Here is a 25,976-nt window from a genome sequence, read left to right on the forward strand (position 1 = left end):
TTCTTTATGACATAAATGAAGCCATTATAAAGCTGTAATAAATGGATAATGGGGATTAACATTAAAATAAGGCACATTTTCAGCTATTTCTTCTTTGTCTTGAGGCACATTTGTATCAAAACCAGACTCAATTCAAAAGATATATTTTCAGAATAATTTCTCCCAAAGGAGAGTTGCCTTTCCCTGTCTACCGTGTCCTTGCCGGTGTAAAATGAAGTGTGAGAAGTTCCTCTTACTTATCACTAGCCCCAAGGTTGTCCATGTTCACATAAGGACGCAGCACAGTGAAGGACAGACTGTTCTTCACTGAGATTAGTGTAATACTGGGATGTTTACTTTGTTATGCAGAAGTAACATTTCAGTGTTCTTTGTAATAATACTTCAGCCTTGTGTTTGTGTGTATTCTCTTGTGTCTATTGTGTGTTCTCCCTGTGTCTGTGTGGGTTTCCTCCGGGTGCTCCGGTTTCCTCCCAAAGTCCTAAAAACAGTTTGTAGGTGGATTGGCGACTCAAAGTATCCGTAGGTGTGAATGTGCGAGTGTGTGTGTTGCCCTGTGAAGGACTGGTGCCCCCTCCAGGGTGTATTCCCACCTTGCGCCCAATGATTCCAGGTAGGCTCTGGACCCACCGCGACTCTGAACTGGATAAGGGTTACAGATAATGGAATGAATGAATGAATTTTAAATGGTTTGAGCTCCCCTTTAAAGGGAGTGTTAGTAATTTTGCAAAACAAATGATCATCGTATGATAAATAGTGTGATAGAGAATAGTATGATTTTATGGTTAAATAGTCACCATCAATTTCATGAATATGTCTTGTTTTGATAGAAACAGTCAAAAACAACAAGACCGTAACTTCCTTTGTGACGGTCGGTGGATTCCTGTTATAATCATGAGTACAGTGTCCCTTAGCAAAATAAGCATCTGTGTGTGTGGACTGTGTGTGGATTGTGTGTGTGATATGGACTTTTCAAATGACTGGAGTCCAGTGGGTGTAAGGGGTGGTGGTTTTATTATTATTATTATTAAACTAGTTTTAAAATATGATGAGAGATGGAATGAGTGACACGGCTCTAATGCGGCGTAATCCACTACAGAGAACTACAGCATACTACAGACCTGTGATTAAAAATACATTTGCCCTCAGTTCACCCGGGCTTTCTGATATTTCCTCCACAGATTATTTCTTTTCCATCTGAGCTTTGATGATTTGAGAGTGGATTAAAGCAGATTTTGCTTGTTGAGGTGCTGTGGTGCGTGTGAAAGCGAAGGGGACTGTGGCGGCGGCGGTGTGTTTGTGTGTGTGTGTGTGACAGGTTTATTGTGGCTGTTCTGTGATTGGAGGATATTGTAAACCTCATTGTTGAAGGCCCTTGGCTGTGTGTGTGTGGGTGTGATGGAGTGTTTTTGACCTGAAAGAAACTTCAGTAAAACTGCTGTGATTGTGATTAAGAGCAGCTCCTGATTCAGGGTCGATGCTGAGCTTTTATCAAACCCTTACAGAGAAGTCTGTTAATACGGCTCCAGATAAAACAGCACGGGAGTGGAGTAGAGAGCCCTTCAGACCTGAGAGTGGCGCAGGAGCACACAGACACTCCTCAATCTCCTCTCCTCTCGTTCTCCTCTCCTTTTTTTTTTTACTGTTTCTAACGTTCCACTCAAACATTTCATTCATTTCACCCCCCCCCACACACACACACACACTCTGCTTCTCTCTTTCTCTTATCTTTCGGTCTTTCTCTCTCTCTCATTTCTTTTTATCTATCACTTACACTCTGTCTCACTTCCCTCCTTTCTTTTCTGTTTGTTTATTTCTATCTTTTTCTTTTCTTTCTTTCTTTCTTTTGTTTGTTTGTTTCTATCTTTCTTTTTCTTTTTTCTTTCTTTCTTTCTTTCTTTCGTTTGTTTGTTTCTATCTTTCTCTTTCTTTTTCTTTTCTTTCATTTTCTTTTCTTTCTTTCGTTTGTTTGTTTGTTTCTATTGTTCTCTTTCTTTTTCTTTCTTTCTTTCTTTCTTGTGCTTTTTCTTTTTTGCCTTTCTGTCTTTGTCACATTAACAAATGAACAAAGGACATATTTCCAGGAATCGTTTTTGTATCAAAGCTTCGTTTGAATCGACACATCATCACTGTGTTGTATCCTAACTATGTGAATCACTGTAAACCTACTGTTAAGAGATGAGGACTCTTAATTCCTCATATTAGACTCTAAACCTCTGTGGGTAGATGAGAGGAAAGATGGCCGTTTACTGAGATCAACAAAAACCTCCTTTCAGGTCGGCTCTGTGTTGGAGAATTCTTTGCCGGACGCTTGGTGACTGTGGATGAAAGGTCATGCGGCTACATTGTTTAGAAGTATTCGGTGTGTGTGTGTGTGCTTGATTAGAAAATGGTGAGATGATAAAGGTAATATCATGTTAATGGGGATTTGATGAGCACGGTTCCACTGGAGCCCTTTCAGGAAGGGAGTGTGTATTTAGGCACTGTTGATGGTGTGTGTGGAAACCAACGTGATGCACCACTGCACTTCTGACGCGGTTGATCAAAACACCGGTCTCCATGGCAGCGTGCTGACCTGTACCACTGTCCTCTTTAGTGTTACACTTATTCACACAAATGCAGCGTGCAGCTTTAATAACACTAACTCAAGCGTTCTCACTAGAGCTTCAAAAAAAGACTCCATGGCTGCTTTCACTGTTAGCATTCATTATTTGACGGACCCACTCCCTTGATGACACGGAGCTGGTGTGGAGACACCAGTCTCCTAAGCCCCTACCTCTCGACCTGTGTGGGATAGGGGAGAGTCTGTAGTGAATTAGGAAGTTTAGTTAATGATCTGTCTCCATGCCGTGTGACGTTTACGACCTAATGAGCGAGAGAGAGAGAGACACAGAGAGCGAGAGAGAGAGACACAGAGCGAGAGAGGGAGAGCTGGGTGAGGTACATCAGGACCTTTTGATCATAATCACAACCGTCATAAATCTTTGCTTTTAATGAGAACCTACTGCATTAGTGTGAAAAGCAGAATGTAGATTACAGACACTCACACAAACAGGTTTGTTTTCATGTCGTATCAGGACATAGGTTGACTAAAGGTTATAGACTGTATTATATACTAACGTGTTTCAGCCTTTATCAGGGTTAAACGAAATGGAGAAACAACACCATCCCCATTTTAAATACAGGGGGGTCCTCGACTTACGACGTTGATCCGTTCCTACGCCGCGTCGTAAACCGATTTTCGGTGTAAGTCGGAACATACGTACACACTGTACGTAAATAACATACTGTAAGCACTTATCCTATCCTAACACCTATCCTCCTCGGTCCCGAGCCGCGTAACCGTGTATTCTCAAAAGCACTCATCGTAAATGATATTATAAGTGATCATAAATTCAATGTTTTCTGTCTCACGGAAACGTGGGTTAAACCAAATGAATATTTAGCACTAAATGAAGCCACCCCCCTAGGCTATAATTATGCACATAGCCCAAGAATATCAGGCAAAGGAGGTGGAGTATGTGTAATTTACCAAAATACCCTAGAAATTAGTCTTAAACAATGTGACACCTTCTCTTCTTTTGAGGTTCTCTCCACTATTATTACAAATCCGGTCACAAAAAAGGACGCATTTTTATTATGCAACATTTACAGACCACCAGGGCCTTACTTAGAATTTCTGAAAGAATTCAGCGATTTTGCTACAAACCTAGCGGTGTGCAATCATAAAGTTATAATTGTAGGAGATTTCAATATCCATTTTGAGAAGGAAAGTGACCCACTAAAAAAGGCATTTACCTCAATCTTAGACTCTATTGGTATTACTCAAAATGTAACAGGGCCTACACACTACTGCAGCCACACTTTAGACTTAGTTCTGACACTAGGTCTTAACATTGACAAAATTAATATCTTACCGCAATCCTCAGCAATCTCCGATCATTACTTAATTTCATATGAGCTACGTTTTATCCATAATATATGTAAGAACCCTCGCTATTCTACAAGGCGTATAATAAAACCATCTACCGCCCTACAATTTATAGAAAACCTACCAGAACTATCGATCCCAGTTCCAACTCCATCAGACCAAATGGACCTAGATGTACTAACTGATTACCTAGAAAATACCTGTCGATCTACTTTAGAAAAGGTAGCACCACTTAAACATAAAAGTATAAGACAGAAAAAGCTCGCACCATGGTATAACGATAAGACCCGTACTTTAAAACAAACATTACGAAAACTAGAGCGGAAATGGCGATCAACCAAGCTTGAAGTGTTCCATTCTGCCTGGAAGGACAGCCTTATAGAGTATAGAAATGCCCTCACTAAAGCTCGCTCAGCATATCTGGCCTCGCTGATCTCCCATAATAAAAATAATCCGAGAGCACTGTTTAGTGTGTTTTCTAGAATTACAAAAAATCAAGCAGGTTCTGAACAACTAATTCCAGCAACTCTCACCAGTAAAGATTTTATGGACTTTTTTAATAATAAAATTGAGAATATTAGACAACAAACTCTAGCCACAGGATCAAATCCATCCTGGCTGCCACCTGATGTGAATGAAATAAAACATAATATAACTGTAAAAGAAAGACTTGAAACCTTTTGCCCACTCCCACAATTAGAACTAGAGAAGATTATCACCTCCGCAAACTGTACAACTTGCACACTTGATGCAATTCCCACAAAGTTGCTCAAAGAAGTACTACCAGCTATTATTGATCCTCTTTTAACTATAGTAAACTCATCGCTTAGTCTGGGCCATGTACCCAAAGCTTTTAAACTAGCAGTTATTAAACCTATGATCAAGAAACCAAATCTTGATGCTAGTACACTGTCTAATTACAGGCCTATTTCTAATTTGCCATTTCTGTCTAAGATCTTAGAAAAAGCTGTGGCCCAACAACTTAGTTCATATCTACATAAGAATCATATATATGAAAAATTCCAATCTGGATTCAGGCAACATCATAGTACAGAGACAGCTCTAGTCAAGATAACAAATGATCTTCTTCTTGCCTCTGATCAAGGCCACGTATCCCTGTTGGTGCTTCTTGACCTAAGCGCAGCCTTCGATACAATAGACCACAATATTCTCATAGAAAGGTTAGAAAACATGGTTGGAATCACAGGGACAGCCCTATTATGGTTTAAATCTTACTTAACGGAACGTTATCAATTCGTAAAAGTAAACAATCTAAATTCAAATTATTCTAAAGTAAGATTTGGAATTCCACAAGGCTCTATTTTAGGACCATTATTATTTACATTATACATGTTACCGCTAGGCACAGTTATAAGAAACCATGACATTAACTTTCACTGTTACGCAGACGACACACAATTGTATATTTCAGCCAAGCCCGATGACAAACACAGATTAAAGAAAATAGAGGACTGTGTAAAAGACGTGAAAGGCTGGATGTTGCGTAATTTCCTCCTCCTAAACAGCAACAAAACAGAGGTCCTGCTTTTGGGTCCAAAAGTGACAAGAAATAAATTATCAGACTTAATTTTAAATCTAGCTAACTTTCCAGTTAAACCTGGTTCAGCAGCAAAAAATCTTGGTGTCATAATTGACCCGGATTTATCATTTGATCAACACATAGGTAGTATCACTAGGACAGCTTTTTTACATCTTCGCAATATTGCTAAGATTAGAAATGCCTTATCCCTCCAGGACGCAGAAACATTAGTACATGCCTTTATTACTTCAAGGCTTGACTACTGTAACGCACTACTGTCAGGATGCACCAGCAGCAATTTAAGAAAACTTCAACTAGTTCAAAATGCTGCAGCTAGGGTCCTCACTAAAACTAGAAAATTTGAACATATCAGCCCAGTTTTATCATCACTTCATTGGCTGCCTGTTAAATTCCGCATTGACTACAAAATTTTGTTATTAACATATAAAGCTCTACATGGGCTTGCTCCTGAATATCTTCAAGATACAATTTCCTATTATGAGCCCCCACGTTCACTCAGATCACAGAATACTGGATTTTTAAATGTTCCCAGAATTCAGAAGGCCTCAGCTGGGGGAAGAGCCTTTTCTTATAAAGCCCCCCAACTCTGGAATGATCTTCCAGAAAATGTTCGGGACTCAGACACAGTCGCAATCTTCAAATGTAGGCTAAAAACTCATTTGTTTAGTTTATCATTTGGTAGCTAATGCTCCCCCATAGATAAAGGCGGCAGATCCGGGGGGTCCATGGACACAGGGAATTATAGTAAACTGAGATGCTGGTGCTGTCGTCCCGCCGTTTCTCGCGATCACTCAGGTTTGTTGACGGTGGAGCGGAGGGATGCCAGTGTTTCAGGATGCTCCCGTGTCTGTGTGTCCTCCTGGTTCTCTCCTTTTAGTTAATGCTGTCATAGTCAGATCTGCCGGAGTCATTAGCCACACTCTGGAAATTTTCATATTTTCTACTTTACAAACACAAAACAGTTCAAAATTAATTCCATCCCTTTACATCTTTCCGAGTAAACGACTGCCCACCTGTCTGTCTGGACACTGATGGATGACTGTCGAGATCCTCCTCCACGCTTCAGACCAGCTGCCCACGCTCCAGCAACCACCAAGTGCCTTGAAGCTGTCCCTACACTGAAGTTCTCATGGACTACTAACTATCATCACCAGTAGATTGACCAGAGGAGGATGGGTCACCCCTTGTGAGCCTTGGTTCCTCCCAAGGTTTCTTCCTCAGCTGGGGGAGTTTTTCCTTGCCACTGTCGCCCCTGGCTTGCTCACTTGAGGGTTTTACATTTGTCTTTACATTTCATGTCAAATCTTGTCTTACTGGAATTCTGTGAAGCTGCTTTGTGACAACATCAGTTGTGAAAAGCGCTATATAAATAAATTTGATTTGATTTATTCTTCCGCCGCGCCGCGAACACCAAACACGAAGTTCACGTTACGACGGAAAACCACTTAAGTCGAAACAAGGCTTTATACAGTAAATGGGAGATGTGTCGTAACCACGGAACATCGTAACTCGGGACTGACGTAACTCCGAGGACCTCCTGTATACGCTGAAATAGAAAGAACAACCAGTGAGAACACTCATTTTATCCAATTTGAAATCAACCAATAGGAAACTATCATATTTTTAAGAGTTTCTCTAGGGAGCTGACACAGAAATGTAGTGCTTTATGTACATTAGGACTCGGTCAGTGCCGTATTTGACCTCCTTCAAAAAGGTCATTGAGTTGTTACTTTTTCAGGATGCATTTTAATTGGCTATCTACACATCATGCCAAAATAGAGTGGGCTTGTGATTGGTCCTTTTGCACGTTAGTCAAGTCCCTTATCCTGCAGTAGTAGGCTGTTCATGGCCACGTTAAGTGGTGATAGGTACCAATATTAGTCTAGTGGGCTGGGTGAGTGTGTTGTACTCGATTAACATTGTGGTATTTCATATTCCCTCAGTCCAGATCGCCTCTATAGAGTGTTGGAGCCTGTACCAGGTGCGCTTGTGTGCGTTTATTGTTATAATTTCTGATCTCAGGTCAGCCCCAGTCTACCAGGCGTCTATAATGTGGTGTAAATAAAGCTTGTTAATTTGAAATTCCTACCCACATAAGCTTTGAGCGTCTATATTTTTTTGCAATGTGGGTTACATATGAACCATAAACAAACCTGTCGTCGAGCCTGTTTCACTGAATTCAGGTTTGTTTTTGTTTTTTCTTGTAGATGTTGGATACTGGTTACAGGATAAAACACAAAGAGCCTCTTTCCCAGAACCAAACTAAGCCTACGCTTAAATTAAAACAGTTTCCATTGCTGATTTGTCGTTAGCCATTGATTAGCAGGTGACTCCAGAACTCATCCCTGCATCCATTTCCTAGTCCAGGATTTAGCCTGGGGCGGCACGGTGGGGCAGCAGGTAGGTGTCGCAGTCACACAGCTCCAGGGACCTGGAGGTTGTGGGTTCAATTCCCGCTCCGGGTGACTGTCTGTGAGGAGTGTGGAGTGTTCTCTCTGTGTCTGCGTGGGTTTCCTCTGGGTGACTGTCTGTGAGGAGTGTGGTGTGTTCTCTCTGTGTCTGCGTGGGTTTCCTCCGGGTGACTGTCTGTGAGGAGTGTGGTGTGTTCTCCCTGTGTCTGCGTGGGTTTCCTCCGGGTGACTGTCTGTGAGGAGTGTGGTGTGTTCTCCCTGTGTCTGCGTGGGTTTCCTCCGGGTGACTGTCTGTGAGGAGTGTGGTGTGTTCTCCCTGTGTCTGCGTGGGTTTCCTCCGGGTGACTGTCTGTGAGGAGTGTGGTGTGTTCTCCCTGTGTCCGCGTGGGTTTCCTCCGTGGGTTTCCTCCCACAGTCCAAAAACACACGTTGGTAGGTGTATTGGCGACTCTAATGTGTGGGTGAGTGGGTGGGTCGGTAAAGGACTGGTCCCCCAAGACCAGGAAACACACTGTAAACCGGGACAAGACTTCCCTGATGGAGATTAAGCCTAGCTCTGAGTACAGAAACACTTTGAAAGGAAGTGTAGTCTATAGTTTGCTTAATCCTTGTCCATGAAAGCAGCGTTCATGTAAGCGTTGGTTATAGCAGAGCGTAAATAAAGCACATATTTTTGAAACTGTCAGATGAGAAGCTTCTGATAACAGGGAGATTGTCTTTCCTCATTTCCATGGCTGAACCTGTTGTTTAACATACCTGCATAACTGTTCCACCGGCTTGTCCAGTTTCAGCACAATCCTCACTGTGTGAGAGCTTCCTGTTGTCATCAATGGGATGCAACTGCTTTTTTCTTAACAGCCACCACTACTGCTTGATTAGCATCAGCCTTGACTCATTTTGTGACTGTTTATTGTCCGTGGGGTTTACACAGAGTCGCTCTGAAGCCAGAACACGCCGCACACACACAGTAAAACCTCCAGACTCTGCCCCTCCATTCAGAAGAGCTGGCACTGAGACTTTTAGAGAAAACCCAAAAGCACAGCGGCCAGATCCTGCCTTTACAAACCCACACAGCCGCCAGCCGAGCCCCCCGTGATTACAGAGTTTGATGGTGTTTACAGACTGGTGCTTAACGAGCAGTGGTGCTCAGGGTTAAAGGGAGCAGGAGCACTTTAGAAAGGGGCAGGTGTGGGACGTTGAGGAACAGTAGTTTTATGCCCAGTTGACTTTAAATGGACAGGACTGATTATCTGGACTGGAGCAGTCAGTTTAATCTCTTCGCTCTGTTACTGCTGCAGGCTTTTGTTCACGCCGGTGTTATTTAATGAGTCAGGAATCCTGTGAGGTGTTTTTTTTTTATATCTCAGTTTCGGTTCACTCAGACGTTCAGCTGAGGTTCTAATCCCTCGTCTGAAATCCAGTATTAGTTCTCCTTCAGTAGTATGCAACGTAAAGATTTCAAATGAATGGTAACAGAGGCTGGTACACGCTCAGAAACACGGTCACTGCGGTGGTACCTTGTGCTGTCTCTGAGGTGTACTCAGTACCTTTTAATTAGGGAACATAATTGTACCTTGTTCTGTTATAATTGTAGATTTTAAAGTTGTGTTCATACAAAGTCTCCGGGACTTTCTGTTCTTTTATTTTGCATAGTTCTGTAATTAAAGCTTTAATTTACCGTTGGGGAACGCAACTGGACTGAACTCTGTTATTTCTTTACAATTTACAGAGTACCGTACCATTCATTCACATTTGATTTTATTGTATGATGCTGGCTTCTTTCTTTCTTTCTTTTTTCTCCCTCTCTCTCCTTCTCTCTCTATTTCTTTCTCTCTTTCTCTCTTTCTCTCGTTATCTCTCTCTTTCTCTCTTTTTCTCTTTCTCTCTCTTGTTCTTTCTCTCTCTTTCTTTTTCTCTTATTCTTTCTTTCTTTCTTTCTTTTTTCTCTCTCTCTCTTTCTTTCTCTCGTTGTCTCTCTTTCTCTCTCTCTTTCTTTTTCTTTCTTTTTCTCTCTCTCTCATTCTTTCTCTCGTTGTCTCTATTTCTCTCTCTCTTTCTTTTTTCTTTCTTTCTTTCTTTCTTTCTCTCTCTCTTTCCTCCTTTCTTTCTCTCTCTCTCTCTCTCTCTCTCTCATACACACACACACACACGCACATATATAAGTTTCTCTATAGTATTCTATCTATCTATATCCTTTCTACTCCAGAACCTAGGTACGTTTCAGTCTATAATGTATTATTCCTATCCATTTAGTGCAAAACATTAATGTCTAATTTAAGATGGTAGTCCTCTGTAAAAGCCCAGGCTCTGGCTATTGGAGAACATAGTGCGCCGTGTAAGAATGTAGTTCTTGGTGCCAGAATTGATTCACAGGTTTAACCTAGTGTTCTGCAATGATTTCTGAGGATCTTTTGATGATGGTGAGAGAATACATTTGTGAGGTAATTAATCAACTGCTCTTTTTTTTCTTGGTGTGTATTCAGAGTAATGCAGCGTTGTGTAAGGAGAAAACTGAAGTGGACGTTGCCAGAGGGGCAGCGGAGGGGCAGCTGGGTCGTCTGTCTCAGGAGGTGGAGCGGCTGAAAAAGAGAGTGCAGGAGCTGGAAAATGAAGTGACCAAACTCAACCGTATCATTGATGAGGCCAAGCTACAGGAGAGCCGACTGCAAGAGAGGGCCAACCGCCTGGAGGTGAGACACACATGCAGAAACCTAATATATTCCTTCTTTAAAATGCAAAGCCAGCCACAGTCATATAATGATTACATTAAATATATAACTTACCACTTATTTGAAGCGTTTTCCGGTGTCTCAATGCTGCAAATGCGTGAATTGCTATAATTTCCAGGAGCTCGTGTTATAATGACACTTTATTGTGTGTGTTTGTGGGTGCAGAAAGATAAGAGGCAGCTGGAGGAGTCCCTTGCTGAAGTCAGAGAAGAAGAGGAAGAGATGAGCCGTGCAAACAGAGCCCTGACGACACGCTTGGAAGATGTACAGGTCAGAGACAGGCCTGAGAAAAGGTCTTGGACCCTTCCTGTGACTCTTGAGTTGCAGGATTTGTTTGATATTTTGCTTTTTTCTTTCCAGAGAAACCTGACTAAGATGAGTCAGGAGCACCGAGAGCTGGAGGAGCGTCTAAAGGAAGAGAGAAGCCAGAAGGAGAAGTTTAAAAGCACAAAGAATGAGATCGAGGAGGAGAGGAGGTTGCTGGACAGAACTGTGGAGAAACTACAGAGGGAGGTAAGATGGACCGGTAGTTGGCGTGGTACTATTGAAAAGACCAGGGCCAGACTAAGAACTTTTGTGGCCTCAGACTTTGAAAAGAGCCCCAGCTTATAGTCATTAGCTTGTAGACTTCCTAGTTCCCAATTTAGCATCATACAGGCTACACCCCTAATTCATCACACGTTATGTGAACCCAGATAGATGTGTTTATGTGGTTCCTAACAGTGTATCACACACACCACATGAATGTAGCAGCCATCTTCAATCTTGAATTCTGCCTGTACCTTTTATCCCTTTGTTGGAAATTGGGAATTGTGTAAGTTTGCTTCGAGTTTCCGAGGGTAGAAATCAACAAATATGAAGGTTAAGGGTCTTTTTCACATATTCCAGGCAGATCCAGCTGAATCCAGTAGACACCTGTTAGTGATTTAAGGAAGCTCAGTGTGTTCTGGGGGCTCTGACTATAATGGCTCTTTGTTGAAGGACACACACACTGTTTTAAGGTTAATAATCGGTGTGTGTTTGTTTGTGTAGATGAGTGAAATCGTGGAGGCGTCTCAGAGCTCCACGCAGGAGCTTCAGGAGCAAATAGACGCGTATAAGGAGAAGAACAGGAGGGAGCTGGCTGAGCTCCAGAAGCAGCTGAGAGATGGAGGATTGGAGCTGGAGAAATCTCGCCTCACCGCCAAGTCCCTGCAGGAGGAGGTGTGTGGGACAGTAATGTCAGCTAAACAAGCTCTGTGCACTTCCCAGTTTACCTATAAACACACACCAGGGTCTCTTGGAAATATCCTAGTTTTATGACCTACCCGCCCACTTTCAATTTTTGACCAGAAATTCCAGCCGCAGGCATCACAAGAAATGTTTATACATTCATAAACTTGCCAGCATTTTTATCATAGTTTACTGAAGCCTCAGGAACAGATTTCAGGACTAACATTTCTGGTCAGAGGTGACTCCTCTTTTTTTATTATTAAGAATGGGGGGAGGGCGGCACGGTGGCGCAGCAGGTAGTGTCGCAGTCACACAGCTCCAGGGGCCTGGAGGTTGTGGGTTCGATTCCCGCTCCAGGTGACTGTCTGTGAGGAGTTGGTGTGTTCTCCCCGTGTCCGCGTGGGTTTCCTCCGGGTGCTCCGGTTTCCTCCCACAGTCCAAAAACACACGTTGCAGGTGGATTGGCGACTCGAAAGTGTCCGTAGGTGTGAGTGTGTGAGTGAATGTGTGTGTGTCTGTGTTGCCCTGTGAAGGACTGGCGTCCCCTCCAGGGTGTATTCCCGCCTTGCGCCCAATGATTCCAGGTAGGCTCTGGACCCCCCGCGACCCTAAAAATTGGATAAGCGGTTACAGATAATGGATGGATGGAAGAATGGGGGAGGATACTTGAGTACATGTGTAATCTTTATTTTAAAAATAAATAAATAATGAATTTAGATGGAGCATGGGGCTTAAGACATCGACTATTCATTCATTATCTGTAACCCTTACCCAGTTCAGGGTCGTGGTGGGTTCAGAGCCTACCTGGAATCATTGGGCGCAAGGCGGGAATACACCCTGGAGGGGGCGCCAGTCCTTCACAGGGCAACACACACACACACATTCACTCACACACTCACACCTACAGACACTTTTGAGTCGCCAATCCATCTACCAACGTGTGTTTTTGGACTGGGGGAGGAAACCGGAGCACCCGGAGGAAACCCACGCAGACACAGGGGGAACACACCACACCCCTCACAGACAGTCACCCGGAGGAAACCCACGCAGACACGGAGAACACACCACACCCCTCACAGACATTCACCCGGAGGAAACCCACACAGACACAGGGAGAACACACCACACTCCTCACAGACAGTCACCTGGAGGAAACCCACGCAGACACAGGGAGAACACACCACACCCCTCACAGACATTCACCCGGAGGAAACCCACGCAGACACAGGGAGAACACACCACACTCCTCACAGACAGTCACCCGGAGGAAACCCACGCAGACACAGGGAGAACACGCCACACTCCTCACAGACAGTCACCCGGAGGAAACCCATGCAGACACAGGGAGAACACACCACACTCCTCACAGACAGTCACCCGGAGGAAACCCACGCAGACACAGGGGGAACACACCACACCCCTCACAGACAGTCACCCGGAGGAAACCCACGCAGACACAGGGAGAACACACCACACCCCTCACAGACATTCACCCGGAGGAAACCCACACAGACACAGGGAGAACACACCACACTCCTCACAGACAGTCACCTGGAGGAAACCCACGCAGACACAGGGAGAACACACCACACCCCTCACAGACATTCACCCGGAGGAAACCCACGCAGACACAGGGAGAACACACCACACTCCTCACAGACAGTCACCCGGAGGAAACCCACGCAGACACAGGGAGAACACGCCACACTCCTCACAGACAGTCACCCGGAGGAAACCCATGCAGACACAGGGAGAACACACCACACTCCTCACAGACAGTCACCCGGAGGAAACCCACGCAGACACAGGGGGAACACACCACACCCCTCACAGACATTCACCCGGAGGAAACCCACACAGACACAGGGAGAACACACCACACTCCTCACAGACAGTCACCTGGAGGAAACCCACGCAGACACAGGGAGAACACACCACACCCCTCACAGACATTCACCCGGAGGAAACCCACGCAGACACAGGGAGAACACGCCACACTCCTCACAGACAGTCACCCGGAGGAAACCCACGCAGACACAGGGGGATCACACCACACCCCTCACAGACAGTCACCCGGAGGAAACCCACGCAGACACAGGGAGAACACACCACACCCCTCACAGACATTCACCTGGAGGAAACCCACGCAGACACAGGGAGAACACACCACACCCCTCACAGACATTCACCCGGAGGAAACCCACGCAGACACAGGGAGAACACACCACACTCCTCACAGACAGTCACCCGGAGGAAACCCACGCAGACACAGGGAGAACACACCACACCCCTCACAGACAGTCACCCGGAGGAAACCCACGCAGACACAGGGAGAACACACCACACCCCTCACAGACATTCACCTGGAGGAAACCCACGCAGACACAGGGAGAACACACCACACCCCTCACAGACATTCACCCGGAGGAAACCCACGCAGACACAGGGAGAACACACCACACTCCTCACAGACAGTCACCCGGAGGAAACCCACGCAGACACAGGGAGAACACGCCACACTCCTCACAGACAGTCACCCGGAGGAAACCCATGCAGACACAGGGAGAACACACCACACTCCTCACAGACAGTCACCCGGAGGAAACCCACGCAGACACAGCGGGAACACACCACACCCCTCACAGACAGTCACCCGGAGGAAACCCACGCAGACACAGGGAGAACACACCACACCCCTCACAGACATTCACCTGGAGGAAACCCACGCAGACACAGGGAGAACACACCACACCCCTCACAGACATTCACCCGGAGGAAACCCACGCAGACACAGGGAGAACACACCACACCCCTCACAGACATTCACCCGGGGGAAACCCATGCAGACACAGGGAGAACACACCACACTCCTCACAGACAGTCACCCGGAGGAAACCCACGCAGACACAGGGGGAACACACCACACTCCTCACAGACACCCGGAGGAAACCCACGCAGACACAGGGGGAACACACCACACTCCTCACAGACACCCGGAGGAAACCCACGCAGACACAGGGAGAACACACCACACCCCTCACAGACAGTCACCCTCCAGGTCCCTGGAGCTGTGTGAGTGCGACACTAACCTGCTGCGCCACCGTGCCGCCCAAGACATCGACTAGATGAGTGTAAACATTACCAGCACTGGAATGTGTAGCAGTAGAACTGCATTCTCTGGAGTCATGGAGCTCTGTTTATATTATTTGTGATATAGCCTATGAAAAGAAACCCAAGCTTGTAGACTTGTTTCTTAACTCCCTTAGGCCCCAAGGAACCCAATTTAGCCATTTAGCATCCTGCAGACTACATTCCCAATTCCTCACACTTGCCGAAGTGAGTACGTTGGTGATGTAAACTTGTGTCGTCTGGTTCCAGACATGTCCATGAAAATATATATTTTTTTCATATCGCCAAAATACCCTGAAATTAGAGCCATATCGCCCACCCCCGGTGCACTGTTTGAGTGTAAACAACCCTGCAGTGTCATGTGACAACTCATATTTTGCACAACTGAGAGACTTTCATTTCTTTACCTTTCTTCCTCTCCTCTGCTGCTCCCTCGCTCTGTGTCCAGATGAATAGCAGGCTGCCCAGGGTTCAGCTGAGCCCAGACCGTTTTATTATCTTCTTGGCCTCTGTTTTTATAAAGGGAGACTCTAACCCCCTCGATTTCTCCGCTCAGCAAACCCCGCGACCCCTGACCTCTGCTGATGAGCTGCTGTTAGGCACTGGAGCCTGTCACCACTGAGGCATGTGGGGAATGTTATTGTTTGATATGGGAATCGTGTGTGTGTGTGTGGCCCAACCCCCTTTAAGACTGAAGTGTAAGGGGAAGTGGACCTGATTTACATACCCGGCTGCTCTGCATATTTACAGTCGTATGTAGATTTTCTGAAAGGATATGCACTTCCTCTGCAGCCAGCACATTCCTGCATGTTTCATTGCCCCTTTTTTTGAAGTCTGCCCCATGTTTAATGTTAAAACTTTTATTCAAGAAGTAAAACTCTGATCTTTTGTATTTAAATGAGAAGAAACTGTGGACAAAACACTCTCCAGAAAAATCTGCTTTACAGGAGACACATCAAATAGTGTGTGTGAGTGTGTGTGCTTTGAGAAGGGTCAGAGAGAGGGAGTGTAAAAGACGCACACAGAGAGACACAAAAAGATACAAAACAGAACAAAAGACAGAGAAAACAAGGACATTTATGAAGACAAGGAATGTCATGTTCAGGCCCTTCCCCTGCACAGCTGTGTGTGTAGGAAGAGGAGGATGTGTGTGTGTGTGTGTGTGCCTGGAACAGAGAGAGGAGAGTCTGAAGTTTAACCTGCTGAACCCTCCTCCAGCCAGAATTCCCTTTATAAAACACACACACACAGGCATTTGATTTATGTTTAGCAAGTGGGAGATATGTATACGTGTCTGTCTGTGTGTATGTGCTGTTTTTCTGATGGGCTCTACCAGGTCTTGCATGTTTAAGAGTCCCATTTTCTCTGTACCTTCTAATTATTCTTTGACTCCTGTTTTTAAAATGATTTGCCTTTGACGTTCCTATTTTTAGCGCGACTGGATTGTCTCGTATATTGCCTTATATCTAATCTCCCTGGAAATATCTCCTGGAAAATGGATAACATGTACCTAATGACTATAAGATACTGATTTATTGGATGTTTGGCCTGGAAATGAAGTTCTGACCTCGAAGGTGGCTTCTGACTTCTCACTGTAGAGTTTATATAAAATAATAAAATCACAATAATACTTTAAGTGAAATTAAGCGTTTCAGTAGACAGTTTTTATTAAGACACTTTTGAACGTGGTTCTAGTTTTAATCTTTATCCCTCTCACTCTCTTCTTTCTCACTCTCTCTTTTCTCACTCACACTCATTCTCTCTCTTCTCTCTCACTCTCTCTCTCTTCTCACTCGAACTCTTTCTCTCTCTCTTCTCACTCTCTTCTGTCACTCTCTCTCTCTTTTCACTCACTCTCTTCTCACTCACATGCTCGCTCTCTCTCTCTCTCTTCTCACTCTCTTTCTCTCTGTCTCTCTTCTCACTCTCTTTCTCTCTCTCTATCTTCTCACTCTCTCTCTTCTCTCTCTCTCTCTTCTCACTCTCTCTCTCTTTTCTCACTCACACTCACTCACTCTCTCTCTCACAGCCTTTGATTTCACACAAACGGTACATAACTCAGTTATTCCTACAGCTGCTTCCTCGAGTCTGATATGATTCCTTCCTCAACTCCCTGATCACACATCCTTTATCACACACTCCTACACAACACACACTCCCTCTACACACAACACTCCATAAGCAGATGTTTGTCTTTATCTCTTTTCTCTGTGTTTCTCTGTTCTTCAGTCATATGTTACAATAATCACAGTTAAACAGGAAGAAAAAGAGGAACCCGGGGGAAAAAGCCCCCCTGCTTCTGACACAGTTTCATTTGTGCCACTCTTCAGACATTTGACATTGAGACATTCGCTGGATGTTTATGGTGAAGGTAGCCTCTTGTGGTGGAGTGTGTAACTGCAGAAGTTGAACTAGGGGGAGTGTGTTATTGCACAATAGAGATAAACACTGGAACACATTACAAAATGAACTTCAGATGAGTGTGTGTGTGAGGGGGGGGGAGAGAGGCTTGAGGGGAAAAAAATACTTATCTTTCTTTTTAGATTTAGCACAAATGTCCAGATTCAACGACAAAATGATTTAGTTTCAAATCACATTCATCTGAATTCTGTTAAAATGCTGAGTACAGAAATATTACTGATCACAGATCTGTGGATTTTGGACTAAAAAATAGCTTTATTTTTATTATGATTTTGAACATAATATAAAATTACTATTCAAACTGCTAAAATATGAATACAGGGGGTCCTCGACTTACGGCGTTGATCCGTTCCTACGTCGCGTCGTAAACCGATTTTCGGTGTAAGTCGGAACATACTGTACGTAAGTAACATACTGTACCCAGTAAACATTTAGCCGTTGATTCAACGTTGAAATAACGTAATGACTGCCGTCAAATCAACGTTCTCTTAAGGTTGAAAATGAAAGTTGAAAAGACGTCCAAACACAGACGTTGAAAAGACGAGTATTAGACGTGTTTTGGACGTCCACTGACGTTATCGATTGGTCACCACTTAACTAACTTATTAAGATGGATTTTGGACGTCCGTTGACGTTTAAAATATGTCCTTGACGGACAGACTACTTTTAGACCTATTTTGATCGTCCAGGGACGTTCCTTGTTTACTGGGTAAGCACTTATCCTGTCCTAACACCTATCCTCCTTGGTCCCGAGCCGCGTAACCGTGTATTCTTCCGCCGCGCCGCGCCACACCAAACACGAAGTTCGCGTTACGACGTTTACGGCGCAAAACCACTTACGTCGAAACAAGGCTTTATACAGTAAATGGGAGATGTGTCGTAACCATGAAACATCGTAACTCAGGACTGACAAACTCCGAGGACCTCCTGTATATAATTAACTTCCCAAACTTAGTGCATTTGAATCACTACTTTCTCATGGATACTTTGCTGCTCCTTTGTTAGATTTATTCCTGTATTATATTTTTACTCTTTATGCTTGGTTTAGTATAATTCAGTGGAGTACGTTGTTTTTCCTATTATTGAAGCAGAAAATGTTTATAAATTGAATTGTGTGTGTGTGTGTGTGTCTGTGTCTGTGTGTGTGTGTGTGTGTGTGTGTGTGTGTGTGTGTAGCTGGCTCAGTTGGAGGAGGACCTGCGTCAGTGTAAGAGAGAGAAAGAAGAAGCAGAACAGAAGACGAAGGCTCTGGAGCAGAAAGTCTTTGATCTGGAGGTGGATGCAGACACCAAAGTCCAGAGTAGTGACAAATCCAGACAGATCAAATTACTTGAGGTAACACACACACACACACACACACAGTGATCACAATCTCATCAATACGCAAAACACTGATCCTTGTGTAACATTTAGCAGCTAATAAATGAGATATTTCTATGCCTTTGGCAGCGTGGATAACAATGAGCGCACAGGTCTGTTTTTGTTGTAGCACCATTTTAAGAATTGTCTGCCCCTAAGAAAAATGCAACAAAACCCATTCCCTCATAAAAGTCTTGGGAGAGTAAGGATTTCCACGCTGCTGGCTGCTACAGTTAATGTCTGTGGAGCTCAAACATCTTCTCCCTGATGTTGATGATGATGATGTTGCTCTGCAGGAGCGTGTTTCTCAGCTGGAGATGGACCTGGAAGAAGAAAGACAGAGTGGTGATCTCCTGATGGACAGAATAGACAGAGGCCGAGAGCAGGTCAGTGTTACAGACCGACTTCAGAACACACAAATGAGGGAGGAGTCACTGCAGATGTCTGTTAGCTGACATCACAGAATTGGGAGGTTGGTGTTCACCAGTGCCAGCCTTTCTTACTCCCACTCGGTGCTTCTCCATCTCCTGCAGCACTGTGTATGCGTCGTTACCTGTTTAATGTGTATCTAAGGGCCTCGGAGGTAATTCTCCGGAGGCTGATCTGGGTGACGGTGTTGGTGCGGTGTTGCGTAATCGGTGAGTTTGGCCGGCTGCCGCGCTGTAACTGTGTCTGTCCAATATTCATGCATCAATTAAAAGCTCTTTCTGAAGCGCTGCTTCAGCCAAAACACACCAGCTGCCTGGCTTCTCAGGTTAGAGAAACCTCGCCTTCACTCTCCCTTGAGAGGGGGAGAGAGGGAGAGAGTGAAAACAGAAAAGACAGAGGGAGAGTTCTGGATCCAGTCCTGAAGACCTGCTGGAAGAAGCTTTGCACATGAACTTTATATAAAGTTTCTTTCCTAACAGTCTGGAGTGTGTTTGTTCAAAAGCAGGAATGCTGAAGTTTATTGCTTTTACTGCAGCAGATAAACAGGTCTCCACTCGTCATAATTTAGTACGAAGAAAGTACTAAAAATAGAGCAGTTTAGCAAAATTAGTTATGGCTCTTCTAATTTTTAATCTCATACATTTTATTTTATTTTTATTTTTTATTATTCATATCAGGACATATCTTTGTGTTTGTGTCTCTGTCTGTCTCTGTCTCTGTCTGTGTGTGTGTATTCAGTTAATATATCATGTGTCGAAGGGACGTGTTTACATTCTAAACGTTGCTTTCTTTTTCCCATGACATAACCAGATTCAGAGAGGTGTGTGTGTGTGTGTGTGTGTGTGTCTGTGTCTACACCTGTAGAGATGGATGTTATAAACATGTTGCTTAGAGGGAACTAGGCAATTTCTGTAGAAATGAAGGAAAGTATAAAGGTTTAGAAGTGTATTAAAGGGGGCCGTGAGGGAGGGGGGAATGAGGGGAGAAGGGAGGTGGAGGAGTGGGTTGGGGACATCAGGATGGGAACACCTGCGCCTTATGGCACCAGGTGCAGGGGCGAGGGCCTAAATGACAGTAATCTCTCTCCTCCCCCCCCCCCACCACCTCCTTCTCTTTCTTCGCGTGTGTGTTCTGCTGAGTTAGCAGCCTGCGGCGCCAAGCAACACACACACACACACCTCATCGGTCACCGCTGCACTCTGCTGCACTGTCACACACTAATTGGAATAAAATATTGTCCTCCATTACCTCCTGATTCTAGCATACATCCGTCGTCTCTTACTCCCTCCATCAATCACTTTCTCTTCTCTTTCTGCTCCCTTCTGCAGAGAGTGGAACAGAGCTGGAGAGTTTTATCTGTTCATTTACATCAGTAAACGTGTGTGTGTGTGTGTGTGTGTGTGTGTGTGTGTGTGTGTGTGTGTGTGTGTGTGTGTGTGTGTGTGTGTGTGACTGACACTGCGGTTTTGACTTGCGACCGAACTACAGCAGAAAATCTTTAGGAGACGTGTGAATGCCCTTCACGCCTTGAGAAATGAGTCTTTAGAGCATTCCACACGCTGTTTTACTCTGAATATCAGCGCTCAGTTTCCTGGAGCTGTGTGAGAGGTGTGGAGCTGAATGCAGCTCGGCCAGAATCTGAGAACGTTTCGAAGAAGTCGCACAGCACTCAGAACGACACAGTAATTATAGACTCACTCCACTGCCCTGTGAAATCAAGAAGTGTGGAAACTAGACACTGTCTGAGGACTGTTCTTTGTCTTTGTCCTCTTCTCTCTTGTGCTACAGTGTATTTGTGCGATTGAGGCGTTTTTCTCAGGGTGTGAGGGTGTCTGAAGATTGTAACAAGGCTGTGTGTGAGAGAGAGCATGGATATGTGTGTGTACTTATTAGACCTGAACCCAGGACAGTCGTAAAAACCCTGCAGATGTAGTAATTGCTGATGTGTTTCCAGGCCTAGTTGTGTCTGATAGAGGTGTTGGTGTGTAACAGGTGGAGCAGCTGAGAAATGAGCTGCTGCAGGAGAGAGCCAATAAGCAGGATCTGGAATGTGACAAGATTTCTCTGGAGAGACAGGTAAAGTACATTAAATAACACACATTTAATGTCTTAATGTCCTATATTTACATCTATTTTGTGTGGGTTATTGTTGTATAACATTTATTAGAGCTGTTGCTGTGACTTTAACATGTCACGCGAACGCACCCACTCTGTATTATACCTTTAAATAACTTTCGTTTCTGAGAAAACAGCGAGGGTTAACGTTAAACAGATGGACAGCTGTTGACACAGAAGTGGACATCCTGTGGTTTGTTTTGTTTTCCCGTTTATTTTCAGAATAAGGATCTGAAGAGTCGGATCGCTCATCTGGAGAGCTCTCAGAAGTCCAGTAAGGAGGGGCTGGTGGCTCAGCTGGAGAGCAGAATCCAGGAGCTGGAGGAGAGATTGGAAGGAGAAGAGAGGTTAGAAGCTCAGTGGGGGGGGAGCACAGGGGACAGTCCGTCATCTTTTTTAAATGGTTCTTGCTTATGGTGTTTGTTTGGAGTTGTGTATTAAAACTATAAAAAGTGCTGTAGTTGCTGTGCCTTTTAACGCTGCTATGTTTAAATGACCACATTCTGACTGGCTGCAGAAAGCCAGTCAGGGCTTTCAAAAAACATTTTGACCCTCGGTTTAAACGCGTTAAATCCCGTAGATATAAGATGTAAACTGTTTCAAACTCTAAAATAAGAATGTGTGTTGTGCAGAGATCGTGCCAACCTCCAGCTGGTCAACCGGAGGTTAGAGCGGAAAGTGAAGGAGATGATGATGCAGATGGATGAAGAGCAGCACTCGCTGCAGGATCAGAAAGACCAGGTAGATCCAACACGTGTTATTTATTTATTTATTTAACCTGAGCCTGGTTTCTTAAAATCATTTTAGCACACAGGTGATTTTTAAATGGCAGACTGAGCACCACACTGAACACTCCCTCCATTAACTAACATTCTTTCCCTCTAAAATGCTTTAGAGAAATTGGACCCTGAGCATTTTGCGTGCGTGCGTGCGTGCGTGCGTGCGTGCGTGCGTGCGTGCGTGCGTGCGTGCGTGTGTGTGTGCGTGCGTGTGTGTGTGTGTGTGTGTGTGTGTGTCTCTGTCTCTGTCTCTGTCTGTCTGTCTCTCTCTTTCTCTGTGTCTGTCTGTCTGTCTCTCTCTTTCTCTGTGTCTGTCTGTCTGTCTCTCTCTTTCTCTGTGTCTGTCTGTCTGTCTCTCTCTTTCTCTGTGTCTGTCTGTCTGTCTCTCTCTTTCTCTGTGTCTGTCTGTCTCTGTCTGTGTCTGTCTGTCTCTGTCTGTGTCTGTCTGTCTCTGTCTGTGTCTCTCTCTCTCTGTGTCTGCCTGTCTATCTCTCTCTGTCTCTCTCTCTGTCTCTCTCTCTGTCTCTCTCTCTCTCTCTCGGCATGAGTGTGGGGGACTTAACCCCATTGCAGTATTTACACTTATTGGTCGTTTTATGAGAAACACTTGCCATCCTGGTACACGTTGTGGGAGAACAGTTAGCGACTGTAGGCCTTTTGTAATGCGCCATATCTGGTCGGTGCTGGTCCTTATCCATTGACAGACAGTAGATGGGGGGTGGCACCTACTCTGTAATTGTAAACTGTGTAATAATGCACCTTGACTTCCAATAAAAACAAATGATATACTACCAATTAGTTTGTAGACAAACATAGCAAATATAAATGTGTGTGTGTGTGTGTGTGTGTGTTTGCAGTTGAACCTGCGTCTGAAAGCCCTGAAAAGGCAGATGGATGAGGCTGAGGAGGAGATTGACCGACTGGAGCATGTAAAGAAGAAACTGCAGAGAGACCTGGAGGAGCAGCAGGAGGCCAATGAGCAGCTCCAGAATCAGCTCAAAACTCTACGCAATGAGATGAGGTAAAGGCATGCAGCTGTTAATGGGATTTAACATTTCACATGTACATTTAGACTTTAAAACAGTTTTAAACCAGGACAGAGAGCTCTGATGTAGTACTGAAAGCTACATGAGATCAATGCAAGCTGTGAGGTGCTTCAAAAATGTGACTGGAAAAATATGTTTAGACACTAGTGTGAATTAAAACAAATTAAACAACAGCAGTGCAGCACAGTGGTGCAGCAGGTAGGTGTCGCAGTCACACAGCTCCAGGGACCTGCAGGTTATGGGTTCAATTCCCGCTCCGTGTGACGGTCTGTGAGGAGTGTGGTGTGTTCTCCCTGTGTCTGCGTGGGTTTCCTCTGGATGACTGTCTGTGAGGGGTGTGGTGTGTTCTCCCTGTGTCTGCGTGGGTTTCCTCCGGGTGACTGTCTGTGAGGAGTGTGGTGTGTTCTCCCTGTGTCTGCGTGGGTTTTCTCCGGATGACTGTCTGTGAGGAGTGTGGTGTGTTCTCCCTGTGTCTGCGTGGGTTTCCTCCGGGTGACTGTCTGTGAGGAGTGTGGTGTGTTCTCCCTGTGTCTGTGTGGGTTTCCTCTGGATGACTGTCTGTGAGGGGTGTGGTGTGTTCTCCCTGTGTCTGCGTGGGTTTCCTCCGGGTGACTGTCTGTGAGGAGTGTGGTGTGTTCTCCCTGTGTCTGCGTGGGTTTTCTCCGGATGACTGTCTGTGAGGAGTGTGGTGTGTTCTCCCTGTGTCTGCGTGGGTTTCCTCCGGGTGACTGTCTGTGAGGAGTGTGGTGTGTTCTCCCTGTGTCTGCGTGGGTTTTCTCCGGATGACTGTCTGTGAGGAGTGTGGTGTGTTCTCCCTGTGTCTGCGTGGGTTTCCTCCGGGTTTCCTCCCACAGTCCAAAAACACACGTTGGTAGGTGGATTGGCGACTCAAAAGTGTCCGTAATTATTATTATTATTATTATTATTATTATTATAACATATACTCTATTAAATAACATTCTCATTGATCATGCCCCAGTGTAACATTTCTGTATTGATGCAGCTGCATGGCCATCCTCAGCTCAGTGTGTGGCCACTTTCCACAATGAAACCTTTTAATACATCACTGCTTTATCTCTAATCTAGAATCTCCTCCATTGTGCAGTGCATAAGTAAACAGTGAAACTGGGATACGTGGCTAACCACGAGTAAAAATTAGCCGAGCACACAAGATGGCGTTACTGTGATTGTATCCATAGCAACTCCTTTGTTTTCTTCCCAAAGGCGAAAGAGCAATTCCGCCCCACTCCTTAACACCATGGGCGACGATGAAGATGACGAAGACGACAACAGCACTGACGGAGAAACCTACTTTAGTTCGTCTTCCGGCTACAAGCGCTCCAGCAGCCAGGATGCCCTGATCTCCAGCTTCACTCTCTGAGAACGACACTGTCTATAACCTCTATGATGCAGTAACGAACACTATATTCCATCCATCCGCCCAAACACATGCTGCAATGGAAACATTCCTAATGCCTTTTAATTTTGAACGAAAGAAGTCTTTATTTTTCCAGTAGTTTTCTTGTTTAAATGTGTGTTTTATCGCCTCATATACAACCTCTTTTTAAATGATTTTATTGTACACCAGTATTTTACTGTGATGTGTTATTGTTGTAAGTCCTTATTTTTAAAGAAAGACAAGTAACTTTCCTTCTGAAGCTCCAGGTTCGTCAGTCAGACGCTGTCACCATGGTGATGATGACGATGATGAAGAAGCAACACATTCTGTAAATTATTAATCAACGGAGGAAATGAAGGAATGTCTTAATGAAGGGCTGTAATTAGTCGATTAAGGGAATTAAGCACGAGGGATTCTTTTATTGTGTACAACATTGTGTCTATCAGTTTAATCTTAACATTGCTCCGCCTCCAAACGGATTGTTTGTCCCATGTTACACAATGCTGCTCAGTCTCCATTTTTTACTATTATTATTGTTTTTTTTTTATTTTTTACTTGTGTTAACAACCTGTTGAGCTTTTTTTCTGAGCTGTGAACGCAATGCACACTTATGAAATGTAAAGATGTAATTGCCACCTGCTTGAATGAGGATAATATGAACCCCCTGCTGTAGAAGGTGGGAGGGGGTTCCTCTCTGAGACTCAAAAAACAGTGTTAATGGCTGAATATTGAACCGTGAGTGGAGCTGCTGTGGTACACAGTGTCCTACTCAGTGTTGTCACACTCTGTCTTAATTAAAGGAGCAGTTCCGTGTTTTTAACCTAATCTCTGAGTGCTGTGGAGGACGCAGACGATAACGACACCTTTCTGAGTGATTATTAAAAGAAGAGAAAGGCCAAAGCAGCGTTAGTTTTCACTTCATTCACTGCATTTTCTGTGCGCACATATTTTCAGCTGTAGACTACTGATGGAGTACACGGGGATTAGGTTGAGAACGTCAGAGTATTCCTTTAACCTGTGTGTTAGCTGGACCTTAGGGGGTCTATAGTCTGCATTTTGTGTTAAAGCCCAGGATGTGTTTATTGTGAATAGCGTGTCACAGACTATTCATCAAACCAGTTCAAACTGAAGGTCACCCAGTAAAGAGCTCTCAATTCTAACCTATTAATAAAGTAAAGGTGTGTAGTGCTGGGGGCGGCACGGTGGCGCAGCAGGTAGGTGTCGCAGTCACACAGCTCCAGGGGCCTGGAGGTTGTGGGTTCGATTCCTGCTCCGGGTGACTGTCTGTGAGGAGTGTGGTGTGTGTTCTCCCTGTGTCTGCGTGGGTTTCCTCCAGGTGACTGTCTGTGAGGAGTGTGGTGTGTTCTCCCTGTGTCTGTGTGGGTTTCCTCCGGGTGACTGTCTTTGAGGAGTGTGGTGTGTTCTCCCTGTGTCTGCGTGGGTTTCCTCCAGGTGACT

The 25,976-nt window shown here is 44.7% G+C and overlaps 1 protein-coding gene across 5 annotated transcripts in view; it reads left to right on the forward strand.

Annotated features, from left to right (window-relative positions):
- Positions 1-25,976, forward strand: part of LOC136678031 (cingulin-like protein 1) — a 47,209-nt gene extending 21,233 nt beyond the window's left edge. For 3 of the 5 annotated variants that reach the window (XM_066655795.1, XM_066655797.1, XM_066655796.1), the window contains exons 9-19: positions 10,384-10,590; positions 10,795-10,899; positions 10,990-11,142; positions 11,662-11,832; positions 18,568-18,726; positions 19,047-19,136; positions 21,172-21,255; positions 21,517-21,641; positions 21,927-22,035; positions 22,931-23,094; positions 24,344-25,975. In XM_066655795.1, the coding sequence (XP_066511892.1) occupies positions 10,384-10,590; positions 10,795-10,899; positions 10,990-11,142; positions 11,662-11,832; positions 18,568-18,726; positions 19,047-19,136; positions 21,172-21,255; positions 21,517-21,641; positions 21,927-22,035; positions 22,931-23,094; positions 24,344-24,500 (1,524 nt within the window). In that variant the 3' untranslated portion in view covers positions 24,501-25,975. Of the gene's footprint in view, positions 1-10,383; positions 10,591-10,794; positions 10,900-10,989; positions 11,143-11,661; positions 11,833-18,567; positions 18,727-19,046; positions 19,137-21,171; positions 21,256-21,516; positions 21,642-21,926; positions 22,036-22,930; positions 23,095-24,343 lie in introns of all 5 variants that reach the window. The other 2 variants (XM_066655798.1, XM_066655799.1) reach the window with 1 other exon arrangement.

The sequence above is a fragment of the Hoplias malabaricus genome, chromosome Y, assembly GCF_029633855.1.
Source record: "Hoplias malabaricus isolate fHopMal1 chromosome Y, fHopMal1.hap1, whole genome shotgun sequence".
Lineage (NCBI taxonomy): Eukaryota > Metazoa > Chordata > Actinopteri > Characiformes > Erythrinidae > Hoplias > Hoplias malabaricus.